General features: G+C 43.4%; 2 protein-coding genes across 2 annotated transcripts in view; one reads left to right on the top strand and one right to left on the bottom strand.

The window, feature by feature from the left end:
- The first annotated feature begins 8,771 nt into the window (after positions 1-8,771).
- On the top strand, positions 8,772-10,203 carry LOC132226963 (protein FAM50A-like). Its single transcript, XM_059681545.1, has 2 exons — positions 8,772-8,958; positions 8,989-10,203. Exon 2 carries the CDS (start codon positions 9,002-9,004, stop codon positions 10,019-10,021), a length of 1,020 nt encoding a protein of 339 aa, XP_059537528.1. The 5' UTR covers positions 8,772-8,958; positions 8,989-9,001; the 3' UTR covers positions 10,022-10,203.
- Positions 10,204-10,976: 773 nt separating this feature from the next.
- DMC1 (DNA meiotic recombinase 1) overlaps positions 10,977-20,448 on the bottom strand; it is a 36,692-nt gene continuing 27,220 nt past the window's right edge. Inside the window, exons 12-13 of the mRNA XM_059681546.1 lie at positions 16,590-16,706; positions 10,977-11,046 (exon numbers count right to left, since the gene is read on the bottom strand). Coding sequence (XP_059537529.1) covers positions 10,977-11,046; positions 16,590-16,706 — 187 coding nt within the window. The remainder of the gene's footprint in view (positions 11,047-16,589; positions 16,707-20,448) is intronic.

Here is a 20,448-nt window from a genome sequence, read left to right as displayed (position 1 = left end):
TCCAGCTTAACGCGACGTGCGTCGGAGGCGCTACGTAAATAGCGTGTCGGAATGGCCCCCGGGCTGCGCGCAGTACTGCGGGTATTCTTGGAAGCATTTTACGCCACTTGCGAAGAGGGGCGCGTTTTACGGTCGGTAGAAGGAAAACAAACTACGGAGCGGGCGTAGCGTTCTCGCGCCACCCGAACTGGAACGTGGGGCGGGAAGGTGGGGAGAGCCTCCGGCGCGACGTAACATTCTTTGCGTCGGGAGCCGGCCCACTGTTGCGGCGGTGCGCAGTCTGCGTAACGCATTCTCTGTGAAGAATAGAGGGTTTTGCCGAGTTCCACCGCGGGGCTTTGGCCGGGCTCGCTTTGGCAAATGCTTTTGCAAAGAGAGTAACAGTCCTCCGTGTTGCAGTCGCCAAGGTTCAGGGTCTGCAAGTGCCAGAAGCCCTGGAGGGGCTGAAGGGTCCCTGGCTGGCTCTCGGGCCCCGCAGCCCTCGGCCTGCGGACACTGGCCGCCTGCCCCGGCGCCATTTCCTCTCGGCTGCCTTTCGCCGCGCTGTCGCCGGCAGCCATGACGGGCGCGCCGTTCTTTCCGGAGGTGGACGGGCGGGCGGCGAAGTCCGGCTGGGTGAAAGCCCTCTGCTCCACCTGGTCACGCTCACGAGCCTGTTCTCAGCAGGACGTGTACACGGCCCGGGCTGAGCACAGCGGACTCACAAAGAGCCAAGGGCGGGGGAGTCCCCTAAGGCAGCCGCTGGGGTCCCCGACCCCTTCAAATGGCGCCGCCTCGGAGGCCCCTCCGCCGCCTGTAAACCGGAGCTGGGCGCTGCTCCCGCGGCCCTTCCCAGGCCCTTAGCGCTCTCCCAAGAGGAAGGGTTTAAAAGGGGTCTTCAGACAGACAAGGTGAAGGGATAAGTCATGTTTTTATTTTATTTTTTAAAATATATTTTTATTGATTTCAGAGAGGAAGGGAGAGAGAGAGAAGCATCAATGATGAGATTCACCCATCAGCTGCCTCCCGCACGCCCTCCACGGGATGGAGCCCTAACCCGGGCGAGTGCCCTGACTGGGAGTTGAACCCTGACCTCCGAGTTCATAGGTCATTGCTCATCACTGCGCCACGCCAGCCAGGTGATGTCATGTTTTAACCAGCCTGTGCCGCGTTCTCCCTTCCTTCTAAGCAGGCTCCCTTCTCCCTCAGACGGCACGTTAAGGCCTCACTGGTCAGGTACAGCCACAGGTTGTCCAGCTCTTCTTTCTATAGTTTATAGTCGGGTGTGCGTGGGGAGACTTCAGACCCGTGCTGTGGGCTGCTGTCTCCTACTCTTTCTAAGTGTTTCTAGAATGATTACAAGAATAGCGTAAGGAAAGGAGCTTCCCGCTGGCCATTCAGCTGTGCCTTGGGCCGCAGGCGCAGATGAGTAATCAGATTCACTGAGCAAATGAATGCCTCAAGGCCGAGCGCTGTGCTAGGGAACGGGCACAGCAATAAGCAAACCAGGAACTGCACCCGTGGAGTTACAGTGGGGGCCATGGGCACGTGTTTCTGTCAGGGTTGCTAACTACAAAGAAAAAGCAGGGAAACGTGACAGTGTACGCGTGCCCGTGGGGGAGGAGAGTGCAGTAACACAGGGTTGAACCGGGGATCCTGGGCCGGCCTCCGGGATCAGGTGACATAGAGGGAAGAGCCAGGGCAGAGGCCCTGAGACAGAAGGACAGGAGAGGACCAGATGGAGAAGGGCTTGCTGGCCACTGTTAAGGACTTTGTTTATTCCTTTCATTAAGTTGGAAATCTCTAGAAGGGGTTAAGCAGGGTGAGGAAAGGACCCCTATGGCTGCCGTGTGGGGAGTAAATTGAGAGTGCGCAAGCAGGCAGATTAAGTAGGCTAGTGCAGTAACCCAGGCAAGAGATGATGGGGCTTGGTGCAGGTGGATAGCAACCAGTAAGGGAGAAGTGGTCTGACTGAAGACTGAGCTCATGACTTGCTAATGGTGGGGTATGAAAGAAGAGTCAAGGGTGAGTCTTGGAGGAGTTGGCCAACAATTAAGCTCCTCCTGGGATTTAGACTGGATAGGCACTGAGGGAGTTTTCTGGACTAGTTTGTCTGTTGTATATGCTAAGTAATTAAATCTGAGGCTCTCTATGTAATAAGTAATTTATAAAGTAAGGTAGAGCCATTGAAATCCCCCTACATTGTGCCAGGGGAAAAATAATTCATATTTTGCTACTAGATCAGGTCCCTTTTTTACAGCATCTCATAACTCCTTTGTCTTCATAAAGCTTTCACAGTGTGTAACCATATATTTCTGTCATTTTTTTGCCCTCCAAAAAAACCTTTAGTCTTCCTTTGGCAGACAAGCTTCTGGCAGACAAGCAGGGATTATAAAGTGAATCTATATTATGCATTTCTCATTCTTGATATATCTCTGTGTTTTCCTGCCAATGATGGTTGAAGCGTATTACATTTTCCTAAATACAGAGAAAGGTTTTCATTGCAGAGAACCTGGGAACTTCATTAGTAACAGTCAAGACTGTTGGTAAAAATGAAAATATGCTTTTCTCAATTCATCCTTTTTTTGAAAAACCTAACCATATCTTACCATGTCATACCATCCAGCAATCACGCGCTTTGGTATTTAACAAAGGATTTGAAAACATCTCCACACAAAAGCCTGCACAAGAATGGTTATAGCAGCTTTATTCATAATTTTCAAAACTTGGAAGCAATCAAAATGTCCTTTAGTTAGTGAATGGATAACCTGTGGTACATCTAGACAGTGAAATATTATTAAGAGTTAAAAGTAATTTAGCTATTAACCCATGAAAAGACTGGAGGAACTTTAAATGCATCATTGCTAAGCGAAAAGAGCCAATCTGAAAAGGCTACCTATTGTATGATTCTACCTATATGACATTCTGGAAAAGGCAAAACTATGGAGACAATAAAAAGATCAATGGCTGCCGGGGTTGAAGGGAGGAAGGGAGGTAGAGCACAGAGGATTTTTAGGGCAGTGAAAACTATTTTGTATGGTATCATAATGTAGATACGTGTCATTATACATTTTCCAAACACATAGAATATACACCACCAAGACTGAACCCTAATGTAAACTATGGACTTGGGTGATTATGTGCCAATGTGGTTTCATTTATAGAAACAATGGGATGTTGATAGTGGGGGAAGCTGTGTGTGTGTGGAGGCAAGGATATATGGGAACTCTGTACTTTCCACCCAAAAAATAGTCTTAAAAAATACCTAAGGACTGACAGCTATTGAGTGCTCATGCTCACCATGTTCCAGGCATGTGCTATGAGCTTTCATTTTATTTTAGAAAAGTGAATAATTCTGTGAGGAAGAGATTCAATCCTAGAGAATATTTAAGTGTGTTCAATTATATTGGTAATGTTTCATTTCACAAATATTGATTGTATTATTTTAAATCTTTTTATCGTAAATACTTCATAATACATTTAAAATATGAATGAATGAAGGAGATTAATGCAACTTTAGCTTCACATGAACTTGCTCACTGAGACAATGGATTATTAGATCAATCTTTACATCTGGTCTGCTTGACAGTATATTTTATTCCTCAGTGTTACTGGTGTCCAGATATTCTCTCCTGTGTGCTTAGTCACACTAAGTCCGTGGTCAGCAAACTGCGGCTCGCGAGCCACATGCAGCTCTTTGGCCCCTTGAGTGTGGCTCTTCCTAAGCCTTAGGAGTACCCTAATTAAGTTAATAACAATGTACCTACCTATATAGTTTAAGTTTAAAAAATTCGGCTCTCAAAAGAAATTTCAATCGTTGTACTGTTGATATTTGGCTCTGTTGACTAATGAGTTTGCCGACCACTGCACTAAGGCATCTTTCTATAAATTAATCAATACTGGGGACTAAACATACTGAAGACCAAGGGTGAAGGCCTGACCCTGAGGCATGGAACATTCACATCATGTGAGAACTCTTGGGAAAAATCCAACTTGCCTTCACCAGCTGAAACCCCTTTCTTTGCCTGCCCTCAGACTTACATAGTCTTAAAAATGTTATTTAAATACTAGAGGCCCAGTGCACGAAATTCGTGCACTGGTAGGGTCCCTAGCAACTGCCAGCTGCTAGCCGGGTACTCCCTCCCTTCCCTTGACAGGCCCACCCCCTGGTTGAACTCCTGGACAAACTCCCAGTTGAGGGGACAATTTGCATACTATGCTTTTATTATATAGGATTTAAATTTTGTGTTACTATTTTACTTCCCAAGACTTTGTGTCTTAAATATCCCTGATCATACTGTAATCTCTTGACGATAGACTCTTCCTATCCCCAATGGACTCAACATAGAAGACGGTTATACTATAACTGTAGAAGATGGTTATACTGATGACCTCCAAGGAACCACGCCCCCTGGTACTCAAACACCTGTGTGATCCCCTCCCACAATGACTCTGGGTTTAGTGCATGACTTGCTTTGGCCAATAGGGGATTAGCAAGCATGATGCAAGTAAAGGCTTGATAAGCACTTGCTCTCTTGGAATCCAGCTGTATTGTAAAGAAAGAAGCTCAGGCTAGACTGCTGAATGATGACAGAAGTCCTACCCTTTCACAGATCCCTGCCAAGATCCCAGATATATGGGTGAAGCCATCTTAGATCTGCCAGCCAACCCATGAGCTGGCTCCTTGCTCTGAGAAGAATGCCTCATCTTTTTTCTAGCTGTTGTAATTTTAGGAGGTGAAGGGAGAACTTCGGTAGCCATCTTTTACCATGACTGGAGCTTCTGGAGAACAAAACCAGCACACTGAGAATGAGAAATTGGAGAGAAATAAGAAAACCTGAGCCAGTGACAGCATCATGGAGTTGCTAAGTTAACTGTGGAGCTAGTTGACTTCTGGACTTTTTATTTTATTATATAAGATAGCATATTTCCTCATTGTTTAAGTTACTTTTGAGTTTTTTAAAAATATATTTTATTGATTTTTTTACAGAGAGGAAGGGAGAGCGATAGTTAGAAACATCGATGAGAGAGAAACATCAATCACCTGCCTCCTGCACACCCCCTACTGGGGATGTGCTCACAACCAAGGTACATGTCCTTGACCAGAATCGAACCTGGGACCCTTCAGTCCACAGGCTGACGCTCTGTCCACCGAGCCAAACCGGCTAAGGCTGAGTTGGTTTTCTTTGTTACTTGAGGCTGAAGGCATTCTAACCGATACATTCCTCAACCAGCTCCACTGGGACAAGTACAAAATGCCTGACCTACCTGCATAATATATAATAAGTTTGTCATTGCTGAGGAAATTTAAAAAAATGTTTGTGGTGGAGATTACTAATTGCTTACCCAATAACCATTCTCCTTTTCCTCCTTAATTACAGAACTTTGAATTTTAGCTGGGCATATTGCTGTCTAGAACAAAAGATTGTTTCCCTACCTTCTTTGCATATAGATATGACCATGTAACTAAGTTCAGGCCAGTGAGATGTAAGCAACAGTGTTGTGTGAGAGGGTGGATTTACAGGAGCTGACTCGGCCAGAAGGAACCTGTTTTTTGTCCCGATTTTCATCTTGCCTCCCCAACTTGGTTTCTTTGGCTAGAGATCTAGACACCATTGAAGCCATGAACTGACATTGAGGATGGAAGCCAAGAGCTAGAATGGTCAAGCAGAAAGAAGCCTGGGGTTCTGATTGCTACCACCCCAGTTCAATTCTTCATCATCTCACAATTGAATTGTAACTATTTTTCTTTCTTTCTTTCTTTTTAAAATATATCTTTATTGATTTCAGAGAGGAAGGGAGAGGAAGAGAGAGATAGAAACATCAATGATGAGAGAGAATCATTGATTGGCTGCCTCCTGCACGTCCCCTACTGGGGATCAAGCCACAACCTAGGCATGTGCCCTTGACCAGAATCGAACCTGGGACCCTTCAGTCCGCAGGCTGATGCTCTATCCACTGAGCCAAACCAGCTAGGGCTATAACTGTTTTTAAAAAATGTCTCCCTGATGCCAGTGTTAGTTTCTTTACCCATTTTACTGTGCCTCTAATAGATTACCCCTCCAGCTTCCCATGCCAACAACATTCCATCAAAGCATGCCTGGAACCTTTATTTTTCCACTATAAACTTTGCTATTACTCTGCCTGACTTTGAGTCTCTACCAAATGAAAATGAAAGTCACTGATTCTCTTTCTGTAGCAAACGAAATAAATACCGTCTGTTCTCATTTGGTGGTCTTTGTTTATTTCCGCAGAATGAATAACCTCTGCAGGATCTAGCTGTGGGCTGTAAGCCTAGAGCTGTAAGTAGCACCTTGGCGACTGTGTAGGGAAAGCTAAGAACAATAGCGGCGTGGAGACAGGCAGAGCAGGACATGGAGGCAGGGAGAGCAAGACCTGATGATGTGCTTTGAGTCTTGGCTCCAGCTGTGGCTAGAGTCAGCTCTGCTGGATTTTGCCATTTCATGAGCCAATGAATTCCTGTCTTGCATTTGCTAGTTTGAGTTTCTGTGGCTTGCAACCAAGAGTCATGACAATAAACTCTTTTGAGCCCCTCCCACCCTCTTAGAATAAGGGTCCACAGCAGTTTCCACCGTCTGGTGGAGAGGGAGACTGGAAAGCCCTCATGCTTTGGTCACTGACGACAAATGGAACCCTTACCTAGAAAGGTTCAGTGGGCACCGAACAGCGCTGTGCTGTCCCAAAGTTAGGCTCCAAGGCTACAGCTTTTAGTTCACATTCACACGCTCAGCTACTATTCTCCAAAGTAGGACTTATTCGCGTGGCTGGACCTAGGGAGGTTTCTAGCCCAAGCCACATGGTATATTAAAACCAGCCCTCCTCACAGAACTGGAGGCCCTGTGTTGAGCCCTGGTTTATAACCCTAATGCCCAGCTCTTGGTAAATTCTCCTGGTCTGGGCCAGGGGGCTACTCAGCTTAAACTAGAAAGATATTCTGAATTTTAACTCTTAGGAGTCTTATTTCCCCCCCACCAAAAGGTCCTGGACTCCTATATAAATTAGTCCAGCCCCTCTCCAGAGCTCAGCATACAAGAGAATCGCTAGGAGATGCTCAGTTTTTCTCAAGTCACAAAACTTTCCCTTCTCCAGGACAAAAAGTATGTGTTTATATTTGTATTCTAAAAGAAGCCATTAGCTGCCTCAAACAGATTGTCAAACTGCAGCGGGAAGGCCGGGGAGGGTTGGGGGGCAGGAGGTAGGGGGGTAAGAGATCAACTAAAGGACTTGTATGCATGCATATAAGCATAACCAATGGACATAAGACACTGGGGGATAGGGGAGGCTAGGGGACTGTCTAGGGCGGGGGGATAAAATGGATACATATGTAATACCCTTTGTAATACTTTAAGCAATAAAAAAAACAAATAAAAATAAAAGAAGCCATTTCTTTTCTTTCTTTTTCTCCTCCTCCTCCTCCTCCTCCTCCTCCTCCTCCTCCTCCTCCTTTTCTTTCTTTCCTTCTTCCTTCCTTCCTTCCTCCCTTCCTTCCTCCCTCCCTCCCTCCCTCCCTCCCTCCCTCCCTCCCTCCCTCCCTCCCTCCCTCCCTCCCTCCCTCTCTCTCTCTCTTTCTTTCTTTCTTTCTTTCTTTCTTTCTTTCTTTCTTTCTTTCTTTCTTTCTTCTCCTTCGGAGGCTTTGGTTGTATTTGCACTGTAAGCCTGTTTTCTCCAGGGGTCGATTTACCTGAAGTCAGCAAACATTCTATTTCTATAAAAGAAGCCATTTCTTAAATGGCCTTGCAGAATATAAAAAATCTGCTCATAGATGACTTGATCTTTGTTTATTCAGGGGAGCAGTTCTGTGGTTTAAGAAATGTAAAATGAAAAAAAGCTCTAGTTTCCCAGTACCCCACACTGTGAACAATTCTGCTTGTTTGGTTGGTCTCTTGTTTGTTTCCAAATCCCAGCTTCTAACATGCTGTCCTGCATGCTTTATCTTTGGAACCCTACAATCCAAGACCACACTACTGACTATATAATCATTCTCTCATTCTCCATAAATATTAGTCTTTTCTCTTAACTAGTGCACACATACTTTGAGAGCAGAAATCAGTTTCCCTGTCTATTCTTTATCACTTAGCATTCAATATACAGTTAGTGAGTGAATGACAATGGATGATCAAGTATCTTTTGTAACAAATGGTACTTTCAAAGCTTGAAATAAAAAAAATATATATATATTTTATTGATTTCAGAAAGGGAGAGGGAGAGAGATAGAAACATCAATGATGAGAGAGAATCATCAATCAGCTGCCTCCTGCACCCCCCACACTGGGGAAAAAGCCCACAACCCAGGCATGTGCCCTGATCATGAATCAAACCTTGACCTCCTGGTTCATAGGTCATTGCTCAACCACTGAGCCACGCAACGGGGCTTTTTTTTTTTTTTTTAAATCTCCCCTTTCCTCTCTGAAATCAATAAAAAATAATATATAGTATTAAAATGACATTCTTTAAAAGTAATTTCAACTTGTCAAAATGTCAAATGATTTGAAATCTAGCTTAGTTTAATGTTTCTTTTCTGTTGCTGTAAAGCTGAATGTGCTGTTTGATACTCTAAGTTAACAAAAAGCGTTTTGTGTGTGTCCTGTAAACTTTTCTTTCGCAAATGTCTCCCTCCTTTGGAAATGGAACCTGATGGAGGGCGGACATCTCTGAGCTCCAGGACTTCCCTCCCCTAGTGGTTCCCTTTAAAAAGCTAACGTGAGAGGGGGCGGGGCGGGGCGGGGCGGGGCGCTCGCGCCTGCGTGTCCCCTAGTAGTCGACGTCACGGCGCCGACGTCAGCTGACGGCACGTACGCCGCGGTCGCCGCAGCCATTTACTCTATCGGGCTGTGGTCTCTGCTGTCGCCGCGGCCCTGCCGCCGCCGTTGCCGTTACCGCCTCCGCTGCCTCTGCCGCCTGGGTCGCCGCTGCCGCCTCCGTCTCCGTTACCGCCTCCGTCGCCGCTGCCGCCTCCGTCTCCGCTGCCGCCTCCGTCTCCGCTGCCGCCTCCGCTGTCGCCATGGCTCAGTACAAGGGCGCCGCGAGCGAGGCGGGCCGCGCCATGCACCTGATGAAGAAGCGGGAGAAGCAGCGCGAGCAAATGGAGCAGATGAAGCAGCGGATCGCCGAGGAGAACATAATGAAATCCAACATCGACAAGAAGTTCTCCGCGCACTACGACGCCGTGGAGGCGGAGCTCAAGTCCAGCACCGTGGGGCTGGTGACCCTGAATGACATGAAGGCCAAGCAGGAGGCACTGGTGAAGGAGCGGGAGAAGCAGCTGGCCAAGAAGGAGCAGTCCAAGGAGCTGCAGCTGAAGCTGGAGAAGCTGCGCGAGAAGGAGCGCAAGAAGGAGGCCAAGCGGAAGATCTCCTGCCTGTCCTTCACGGTGGGTGAAGAGGAGGAGGTGAGCGAGGAGCTGGAGGAGGTGGCCCTGGATGAGGAGGAGCTGGAAAGGGAAGAGATCGCCGCCAAGAAGAGGAAATTGGGGAAGAACCCCGATGTGGACACAAGCTTTTTGCCTGATCGCGACCGCGAGGAGGAGGAGAATCGGCTCCGGGAAGAGCTGCGACAAGAGTGGGAAGCCAAGCAGGAGAAGATCAAGAGTGAGGAGATTGAAATCACCTTCAGTTACTGGGATGGCTCCGGGCACCGCCGGACAGTCAAGATGAAAAAAGGCAACACCATGCAGCAGTTCCTGCAGAAGGCGCTCGAGATCCTGCGCAAGGACTTCAGCGAGCTCAGGTCAGCAGGGGTGGAGCAGCTCATGTACATCAAGGAGGACCTAATCATACCCCACCACCACAGCTTCTACGATTTCATCGTCACCAAGGCACGAGGGAAGAGTGGCCCACTCTTTAATTTCGACGTTCATGATGATGTGCGGCTGCTCAGTGACGCCACTGTGGAGAAGGACGAGTCACATGCGGGCAAGGTGGTGCTGAGGAGCTGGTACGAGAAGAACAAGCACATCTTCCCCGCCAGCCGCTGGGAACCCTACGACCCCGAGAAGAAGTGGGACAAGTACACGATCCGGTGAACGCAGAGGTGGAGCAGGCTTGCTCCCCCAGTTCCCTCCAGTCTCCCCACTCCCCGTATCTCCAGGATTCCAGATGTCCAGCTTCCCCCCTCCTGTGACATGACTGATCATCCCCTGCCTCTGATGCTGTCATTTACTGCTTTTTTCTTTTGTGATAAAGAAATGTACATGTTAGAATCAGACCACTGTGTTTTATTATTTAATTTTGAGATAAAATTCACATAACAAAAGTTCACCATTTTGGCCATTTGCAAGTGTACAATTCAAGAGGATTTAGTACATTGACAGTGTTGTGCACCCATCACCTCTAGTTCCAGAATATTTCCAACACCCCAAAAGGAGACCCCTTGACCCCTTACCCTTAGCAGTCTCTCCCCCCAGGCCCTGGCACACTCTAGTGTACTTTCTGTCTGTATGGATTTGCCTATTCTGGAAGTTTCACATTAATGGAATTACACAATTAAAAAAAGAAAGCTGAAGTGAGAGAATCAGGTACCCTTTCCCCAGCTAGTTATTTTTTTTAATCTTCACCAGAGTATATTTTTCTATTAGAGTGGAAGGGAAGTGGAGGAGAAAGAGAGAGAAACATCGATTGACTGCCTCCCACAAGCGCCCCAACTGGGTTGGGGATCAGGCTAGGGTATGGTGTTGGAGATTGAGCATGCACTGAGGTACATGGGCTGATGCTTAACCACTGAGAAAAACCAGCTAGAGCCCCAACTATTTTGATAGGTTTATTCATTCATATATATTCATGAATTGACATACAATGTAAAGTTACAAATCAAGAACTTTTTACATTTTTAGATAAATATGAGTTAAATCTCTTGCCAACTTTCCTTTAATAACATGTTGAAAAAACAAATTCTTAAATCAAGATCTAAAATGTGAGACTGCTTTTCTATTTCTTCATCTCCTAATAAGCACTAAGAAGCAATTTGCATCAATTCACCACCTACTCCTTGGCATCCCCAATTCCTCCAGCAGTTATTGCGAAGGTGGCTTCATTTTCAGGCATCTCAGGGCTAACAGAATGCAAGGGAACAAGTTTATAAAAAGCTCTATTTCTATAAATACTATATTCATGTCACAGGCATCATACTCCTTCAGTATGATTTTCCAGAGACATCTCAGAGTTGGTACAGCTAAATGTGGACTACAGAATTTACAAGTATCAACCCTCAAACATTTACTGAGCAACTTATTTTTTCTCTCTAAATCTTATGAAAGTTTGAGCCAAACAGGACATGCTGGGAAACAAGATCTCAAATGCTCCTGAACAACTTCTATATGTAAGATTCTGAATGTCAAGAAAAATTACCCCAAACTTAGAAATAGGCAAAAAGGATAATTGAATATTCTTTCAGTGTGCTATTAGGCATTGTGTAGCAGACGCTGAGGGGCTTACCTGATTCTAAAGGGGTATGCACCTTTTATTGACTAGACCTAAGTAGGGGAAAACTGAAAGACTGAAATGAACTAAAAGACTACTGAGTAACTTCAGTGGAAAAAACAGGTTGGCTAGCACATCTTTCCAGGTTATCCAATTCTATGAGAACTGTGCTTTTCATTGTCTTTGAGCTATTTTACAACTCTGTAAGTTGTAGAAAACTATGAGTTATATGAATTACTATTGTCCACAGAAATGTCAATTTTGAGGATGCATGTAATTGACTATTGTCCTGTGGACATTGTAACCCAGTTCTTATATCAATTTATAATTCATTTCAGTGTTCCTTATTTGATTGCATATGTGTGCTAATTTGCTTTTTCTTTTAATCTAGTTATAAAATTTTATTAGTTACTGCATTAATGAGTTGAATAAACTCTTGGATATTTTATATTTGTACATGATTCATTGTGTGTTCTTTAAATTTTACTTTTTTATTCCACAACTCTGTAGGGAAGAGTTAATTTGTAGAACACTAATAGCAATGCAGATGATTCTTGTCTGAGAGCAATGCAGATTACTCCAGTCTATAGCACTGGAAATGAATTTCATTATGTAGAGAAGCAACTGATTTTCCTCCAGTAGAAAAATATAACTTCATTTATTGATTTATTTTTTCAAGTATATATTTTTTTTATTGATTTCAGAGAGGAAGGGAGAGAGAGAGAGAGAGAGAGAGAAACAGCAATGATGAGAGAGAGTCATTCATCAGCTGCCTCTGGCATGCCCCACACTGGGGATCAAACCTGGGCATGTACTCTAACCAGGAATCAAATCTTGACCTCCTGGTTCATAGGTCAATGTTCAACCACTGAGCCAGGAAAGTGAGGCTGATTTTTTTTTTTTTTTTTTTAGAGGAAGGAAGGAAGGAAGGAAGGAAGGAAGGAAGGAAGGAAGGAAGGAAGGGAGGAAGGAAGGAAGGAAGGGTGGGTGAGAGAGAGAGAGAGAGAGATTTGTTATTCTACTTATGGATGCATTCATTGGTTGATTCTTATACATGCTCTGACCGGAAATCGAACCTTGGCGTATCTGGTCGATGCTCTAATTAACTGAGCTACCTGGCCAGGGCCAAAAAGACAACTTAAAATATTATAATTTAGCCCTAGCCAGTTTGGCTCAGTGGCTAGAGCATTGGTCTGCAGACTGAAGAGTCCTGGGTTTGGTTCCCATCAAGGGCACATACCATGTCTGCAGGTTCCCCTGGCCCTGGTCGGTGTGTGTGCAGGAAGCAACCAATCGATGTGTCTCTCTCACATCAATGTTTCTCTCTCCCTCTCCCTTCCACTCTCTCCAAAAATCAATGGAAAAATATCCTCAGGTGAGGATTAACAACAAAAAAATAAAATATTATAATTTTTAAAAAATATGCATTTTATTGATTTTTTTTTTTTTACGGAGAGGGACAGAGAGTTAGAAACATCGATGGGAGAGAAATATTGATCAGCTGCCTCCTGCACACCTCCCACTGAGGATGTGCCCGCAACCAAGGTACATGCCCTTGATTGGAATCAAACCTGGGACCTTTCAGACAGTAGGCCGACGCTCTATCCACTGAGCCAAACCGGTTAGGGCTAAAATATTATAACTTATTGCTGGTAGGAGGGTAACCAATTTTGCATTTACTAGCAAATTTATGTCAGCATTCTTTTGACTGATTACATAAATCCCTGTCTCAAAATATCCTTTGATTGGTGATTTCCTCATTAATTACAGAGTTGAATAAAATCTTTGACACATTCATTTTATATTTATTTGCGAGAAAGTCACATTTTTAACTTTTTGAAAACCCTACTTTAGCATGTACTAGACCTTACAGATTTCACAAAAATGAGACAGGGTCCTTATTCTCAAGAAGTCTAACAGGTGAGCTATGACATATGACAAATAAACTTTTTCATAAAGTTAGTATATATGTTATAGAACTTTAAAGAAAGAAGACATTATGTTAGGTAGGTTAATTAGGAAAGACTTTATAGATAACATTTGAAGGGCTTTTGAGGCAGAAATGTGAATAATCCAGGTAGAGGTAATAGCATAAATAAAAAACTTATACACTGTTTTGTGTATAAGAAAGAGGGAAAGAATAAGTTATGTTTAGATATGTTGCATTTGAGGTACTTCTGGAACATTCATGTAGAAGTTATGAAAGCAATTGGGAAAAAATGTACACTTGAGGGTCAGCTATAGCTAGTTATGGGGGTGGTTACTATGGTGATATTCTAGGAAATGGGCTGGGTTCCTTTTTGTAGTCATTCCTGTACACCTGGGAATTCTTCTGAGAACACTTTTCTGCTCAATTCTTGGGGAATTCTTTGTTTTAACAAGAAATGTCTTTATCTTACATGCGTGTAAGGTAGTAGTTGAAGACATGGGGGTGGCTATAGTAGAAGAGCTATGACTACCCTAAATAGATCATCCCTAATAAACTAAGAAATGGTGTAATGATTAAAAGTGCAGACCCTAGATTTAGACAGCATAGATTCTAATCCTGATTGCATCCCTTACTGGTTGTGCGGTTTGGGGCAAGTCCATTCATATACTCATTTAGAAAATATTTACTAAGCATCTGCTATTATCCCTGTTGTACACACTTGAGATCTATAAGTAAAAAAAATAAAAATAGACGAATATCCCTGTCATTGTGGAACTTATACTTGGAGGGAGGGAGAGACAGACAATAAATAATGGACATAATAAATATATTATTCGATATCTTAGAAAATTATGTGTTACGGGGAAAGAAAAAGTAGAGCTAGCTAAGGGAGACAAAGTATGGAAATTGGGAGGAGGCTAGTTGCAATTTTAAATAGGGAGATCAAGATAAGCATTGTGGAAAAGTAACATTTGATCAAAGACTTGAAGGGGGTGAGGGAGATAACCAGAGAAAGGGTAATGTGGGGAAAGATTATTCCAGACAGGGAGAATAATTAGCACGAAGGCCCTAAGGTAGTACTGCACCTGACATGTATGGAACACCAAGGTGCCCACTGAGGTTGGAGCACTGTGAGCAAGGGGAGAACAGGAAGAACAGGAACGGGGCCATTCATGTGCTCTGTAAACCACTGTAGAGATTTGGGCTTTTATTATGAGTTAAGATGGGGAACCACTGGAGGATTTTAAGCAGAGAATAGATATGATCTTAGTTTTACAAAGGATTGCTCTGACTTCTGTGTTTAAAATAGACGGTAGAGGAGCAATGGTTACCTAACTGCTTAGGGCCTTGGTTTCCTCATGTGTGAAATGGGGATACTGACCTCTGTCTCTAGGGTTGTTATAAACAATGAAATAGATATAAAGCACTTGGCATGAGGCCTAGCACATAGTAGCCACTCAATGAGTGTTAGCTATTATTATTAGCAGCAGCATCTTCTATACCAAAAAGTTCTGAAATTAAGAAGTTCTTTGTGAGAAATCTTTAGGAACTAGAAAGAAGGGAGTTATGTGCTACAGACTAGAAACTTAGAAGATAAGTTTTGACATTTTAAACTCTGATCTAGTTTTGCTATTTTTATTCAAATCTATGAAAATTTGACATAACTAATCTATATAACTTTATCCTTTTTTGAGTCTGCAGAACCCTAGTATTCTCTTAGGATTTTAAGAAATGGAGGAGTTGTCTGTTCCTGCACAGTTTGGAGGGCTTGATGAAATATATAAATGACTGAACATGGAGGTACATTCATTTAACTTAATAAATAGTTACTGAGTTCCTACATGTGCCCAGTAGCTTGCTAGATGCTGGGGACATTAAAGGACCAAACAGTCCCTGTTGTGAGGGAGATGCACATGTAATCAGTTGAAAAGTGTTAGGAAAGTTCTAAGCACAGAAATCTGTCCAAGATATAGATCAAGAATTTTTAGTAAAAACATGAAACAATTCTACTATCTATTTAATGTAACAAAAAACCTCACATTTGTAGCAAATTTCTAGAGATTTTTGAAGCTCCATAAAACACAGCATTTGAATATTATAGTCTTCCAAAGGACAGGCAATAAAAAGCAAAATGGTCTGTATAAAAACCATATAGATGTGGGAAATGATTACTTAATATTTATTCAATAACAATATATAATAAATACTCTGATTCATAGCAAAAACAAGATTAAGAGCTATCTGATTTCTTTTTTACTGATTTTCCCCTCCCTAGTGTAGAGAGTTATTACACATCTTTGCCTTGTTGCTCAGGGATGGCTAATCAGTCAGTCACAAATATTGCACATCTCTGATTTCCCGGGCATAGTGTCCCTATTCTCAAGGTATTTAATGTCTAGTAAGGATGACATATGCTATACTATAAATCACTACCAATGGAATGTAAGCTGTATGAGGGCAGGGCCTTGTTTTTTTTGTTTCACTGATCTATCCCTAGAACCAAGACCAGTTGACATGTAGTAGGATTCTCTTTAAAATTTATTGTTTGTAATTATTTTTTAAAGAGGGAGAGCAGAAGGGAGAGAGGGAGACAAAGAGAGAGAGAGAGAGAGAGAGAGAGAGAGAGAGAGAGAGAGAGAGAGACATCAATGTGAGAGAGACACATCAATTGGTTACCTTCTACATATGCCCTGACCATGCCGGATTGAGCCTGCAACCCAGGTACGTGCCCTTGACCGGGAATCAAACTAGTGACACTTTAGTGTGTGGGCCGGTGCTCTAACCACTAAGAAACACTGGCCAGGGCTGTTTATAATTCTTAAATAAATAAAGTACTGTGAAAGAATATAAGGTATAATATAGGGTATAGCCTAAACTGCAAGGGTCAGGAAAAGTGATGTTTAAACTGAAACTTGAAAAGAAAACTGGCAGGAAGAAAGGAGAACATATTCCTGCCATACCTTGAACTTTTCCTGCACTTAACCACACTTCAATTGGAATTACTTCATTATCTAGCTTCACTGTAAGCTTTGGAAGGCCAGGGACCAAGTCTGTTTGTCAATAGAATCCCTAAATCCCTAGAACCTAGTGCACAGTAAGGCCTTCCCAATTAGTGGAATAGTTTTTGAGAAGGAAATTCAAACAATGTAGTATCTTCCAGTGGTATAATTACAGCCCCTCAAGAGAGACAATTTCATTTAATACCACATGTACAAGAATCTGATTAAGAAAAGGAAAATATTTACCTGTCATAAATCTTGGCAATTCTTAGTTCTCCTCTTCCCTTTCGCAAGCTTATTCTTGTTGTTGATGCATGAGCGAGAATGTGTCCCCCAATGGGTTTTTTGGGGTCTGCCTGAAAACTGAATTAGAAATACCTTTTCAGGTTACAACATATGAACTATATAGAGTAAAACTTGCAATTTCAACGCAACTTTTCTGTGGAGGATGGCAGTGGATGGAGTAGGTGTGTGTTCTGAACAAGCAGAGGTTTGGCCCAGCCAGTGTGGCTCAGTGGTTGAGCTTTGACCCAGCAACCATAGAGGTCGTGGTTTAATTCCTGATCAGGGCACATGCCCAGTTAACTTTGGAGTGAGGTAGGGTTTGGAGTCATCCAGGCTTCTTGCACACACACAAATAAAACATTACTATCTTGGGGTTAAGCAATTTTTCTTCTTTGCAAAATACACTTTATTTATTCATTCATGCACTCATTTATCAGAAATATTTATTAACAGCCGACTATGTGCCAACTACTATTCTAGTCTAATGAATAAGAAACATCCAATGCTCCTTCATGATGCTATGATGTAAATGAGAGCAGATGGAAAAATCCTTGTATGTATTAACTGTAGTTGGAAGCCTTCAATGCTGTACAGGTTATGAATTTGCAGTGAGAATAATCTCAAATATAGAAGTTATCAAGAATATCCAGAACCTTGGACTGTAGAAAAATTGATACTGCCACAGAAGGTAGAAGTTAGAAGATTCTATCAAGGGGAGACAAGAAAGGATAGTCAGAGTTAGCTACATGGGCTGAGAAGTTTTAACAGCTATGTTACAGGTGGCCTCTCAGTACTGCCCAGTAATTCTGTATGAGCACGGTTAGCTTCACCTCCCCTCTCCACAACTTCAGCAGTTTCCCTAAGTGCCCTTCTGCATTCTTGTCCCCTCATCTTTGACAACACCGCCTGCTTCTTCACAAAGAAAATTAGTGCTTTCAGGAAGACGCTCCCTCAACTCCACTTTCTTTCTATCTGCCACCTACATACTTATTTACAGTTGTCGTCATTCTTCCTCCCTCCCTCTCAAACTTTTCTTTTTTCTTATTTCAGCAGCTCCTCTTACAGATGCCTTTGCACACAGGATTCCCTCTGAAATGAAAGCCTCTTTTCCATTGTTGTCATCCTTCTTGTGAGTCTTTCCTGATAACCCTGAAACAGAGTAGAACCTGCCCCCTCTGTGCTCTCAAACTACTGTATACATTTTTCTATTTTTAAAAATTAATTAATGATTAATTTATTTATCCTCTCCCAAGGATATTTTTTCCATTGATTTTGATTTCTAGACAGAGTGGAAGGGAGGGGGGAAAGACACACAGCGAAACATTGATGTGAGAGACACCGTGGAACCTAGCCACCCTGGCCAGGGCTATAGTCCTCTATTAAAGCACATTAGGATACTGAGTCGACGTCATCCTGGATTTAGTTCCTGGTAATATGCAGATGACAAACAGAACCAGATTTGGCCCTTTCTATTCCTTTGGGGGTGGGGGATTAGGGGCTTTATAAGGGAGGGGCAGAGGTGCCAAGGAGAAGGGTTAGGGGGCCTGAACAGAGATTGTGGATTGCAAATTAATGAGATTAACCTAACTTTTCCCATTCAGCCACCCCGCCGCTGGCGGGGCCCGGGAGCTGAGCGGGCGTCCCAATTGCCCTGGTTAATCTCATTAATTTCATTGTGCGGCTGGCCGAAGTTCACCGCTCCTCCGCCTGACCTCTCTGCCGCCACCCTTTCCCTTCGGATTGGGTCCTATTTTTGGTTGCGATTTCCTCTGCAAAACGCTCAAATCCATTGTGGCCGATTTTACTTTGGGGCTACTTTTCTTTTTTCCCTTTCCAATTTGGTTTTGGTTTGAAGAAAATGTGAGGGGCAGCGTGCACCTCCAGAAGGATTGAAAAGTCCGCTCTTCCTCCGGCCCTGTGTGCTCGCCGCCAAATCTCACCTCTCCTTTATTTTATCTTGAGCTGCTCTCCCTAATGGAATTGGTTAACTCCCCCCCCCGCCCCCCGCCCCCCCGCCCCCCCCGCCCCCCCCCCCCCCCCCCCCCCGCCAACCCTTTTGTTTTTGCAAAGGCCAAAATTTGTATAAAGGCACATTTGTATAAACGATGGAAGAGGTGCCACGTGCTTCTTTAAATATGTACATGTTTTTACTTTTTGCAGTCACTTTGGGTCTGAAAACTACCATAGCAGTCAGTCCCTAAGCCTTAACCAGCAGAAACCAAATCTGGCCACTACTGACACTTGGCCATCAGATGCAGCATTCTGAACCAGTTTCCAGGTGTTCACTGCATGGGTGTCGGTAGGTTTTGTGTTTTTTTCTTTTCTTTTTTAAAATTGTATTTTGGAAATGGGGTGTGTTCTCTCCCAAACTTTTTGTAATAAAATAAAAAATAAAAATAAAGCACATTACATTGCAAATTTTTTTTTGAATTTTAGAGGATGCTTATTAAAGCTGGTGTGGACGAAAGGGGCCACATGCTAACCTGACAAGCTCAGGGAAGGCCTGCATGGCGGTCTTGCAAACTCAGAGACCTAGAGTAACCACAAAGGATGGTCTGAAATTAAACTTTAAAAGCAGTTATGGTGGGTAGTTACATCCTAGGTCAGTGATGGCGAACCTCTTGAGCTCGGCGTGTCAGCATTTTGAAAAAACCTAACTTAACTCTGGTGCCGTGTCACATATAGAAATTTTTTGATATTTGCAACCATAGTAAAACAAAGGCTTATATTTTTGATATTTATTTTATATATTTAAATGCCACTTAATAACAAAGAAAAATCTACCAAAAAAAATGAGTTCGCGTGTCATAGGTTCGCCATCACTGTCCTAGGCGGATATCTTCCCTGACAAGGTCAGCCTTTACCTTAGCTGAGTCTATCTGTCTTTTTGCATCTATAATAACATACCCTTGAAATGTCTGGGTAACTTGTAACTTCCCTTTTCTGGACTCCTTGGGGCACAACCTAATGTGCCTGGGTGCCAGGACAGATACCAAAAATTCTTTCATTGTTATCATGTTAATTGTTCCTGTACCCACCTAAGTATGTGTCTATCATTTTACTTTTTATCCAATCCCAGGGGTCCCCCGCTTTGCTTTCTCCCGCCTCTCTAGTCTATCACCAACGGATTTCATGTAACGCACCTACTGTCCCTTCCTTTGACTGCAATGTATAAATATAGATGTAACCCACCATTCTCAGGAGCATTATCTCAATCCGTTGAGGTTCTGCTTCCTGGCGATTGTCGACAGTTTGGCTCAAATAAACTCACAAAAATTCTTTACAGATTTGAATGTTTTTATGTTAACACTGGGGACAGTGAAACAAGAAGGGCTGGGAAATGAGCCTAGGCTGGTCTGCTTTGGCTCACTAAGAAGTGAGAAATGGAGGCCTTGGGGACAGGTTCAGGGGGTTTGTCTGGGATGAACTGCTGCTGCCCATTGCTACCCTTGGTTGCAAGCCTCCTGGGGCCCTTAAAAGTTTAGGAGACGCATGTCTGTGGGGGGAGAAGAGGGTGGGGGAAGTGTGAGCTTACTCCTGGAAACGACTGCCCACCACACTGCAATTTTTAATTCATGGGTCTCACTCCCCCCTATATTATAAATCTTTGTAACTCCAGTGCTTAGCAAAGTGGCTATAACATAGAAGGCACTCAATAAATATTTATTCTGGAATGAATACAGAAAAGAAGATAATCTGGATCGCCTTAGTTTAGGTCCTTTTGAATGGAGATTTGTAATCTTCAAAGGAGGTATAATTCAAAAAAAATTATGAAGGGTGTTCTGACAGAAGAAAAATGTAAAAGGAGATAGAATTTCTC

Source organism: Myotis daubentonii, chromosome 2, assembly GCF_963259705.1.
Source record: "Myotis daubentonii chromosome 2, mMyoDau2.1, whole genome shotgun sequence".
Taxonomy (NCBI): Eukaryota; Metazoa; Chordata; class Mammalia; order Chiroptera; family Vespertilionidae; genus Myotis; species Myotis daubentonii.
Note: the sequence above shows the minus strand (reverse complement) of the source record. Positions and strands in the feature narration are given on the sequence as shown.

What these genes read in the sequence shown, in the direction of transcription:
- LOC132226963 (XM_059681545.1), top strand. Translation starts at nt 9,002, where the DNA reads ATGGCTCAGTACAAGGGCGCCGCGAGCGAGGCGGGCCGCGCCATGCAC.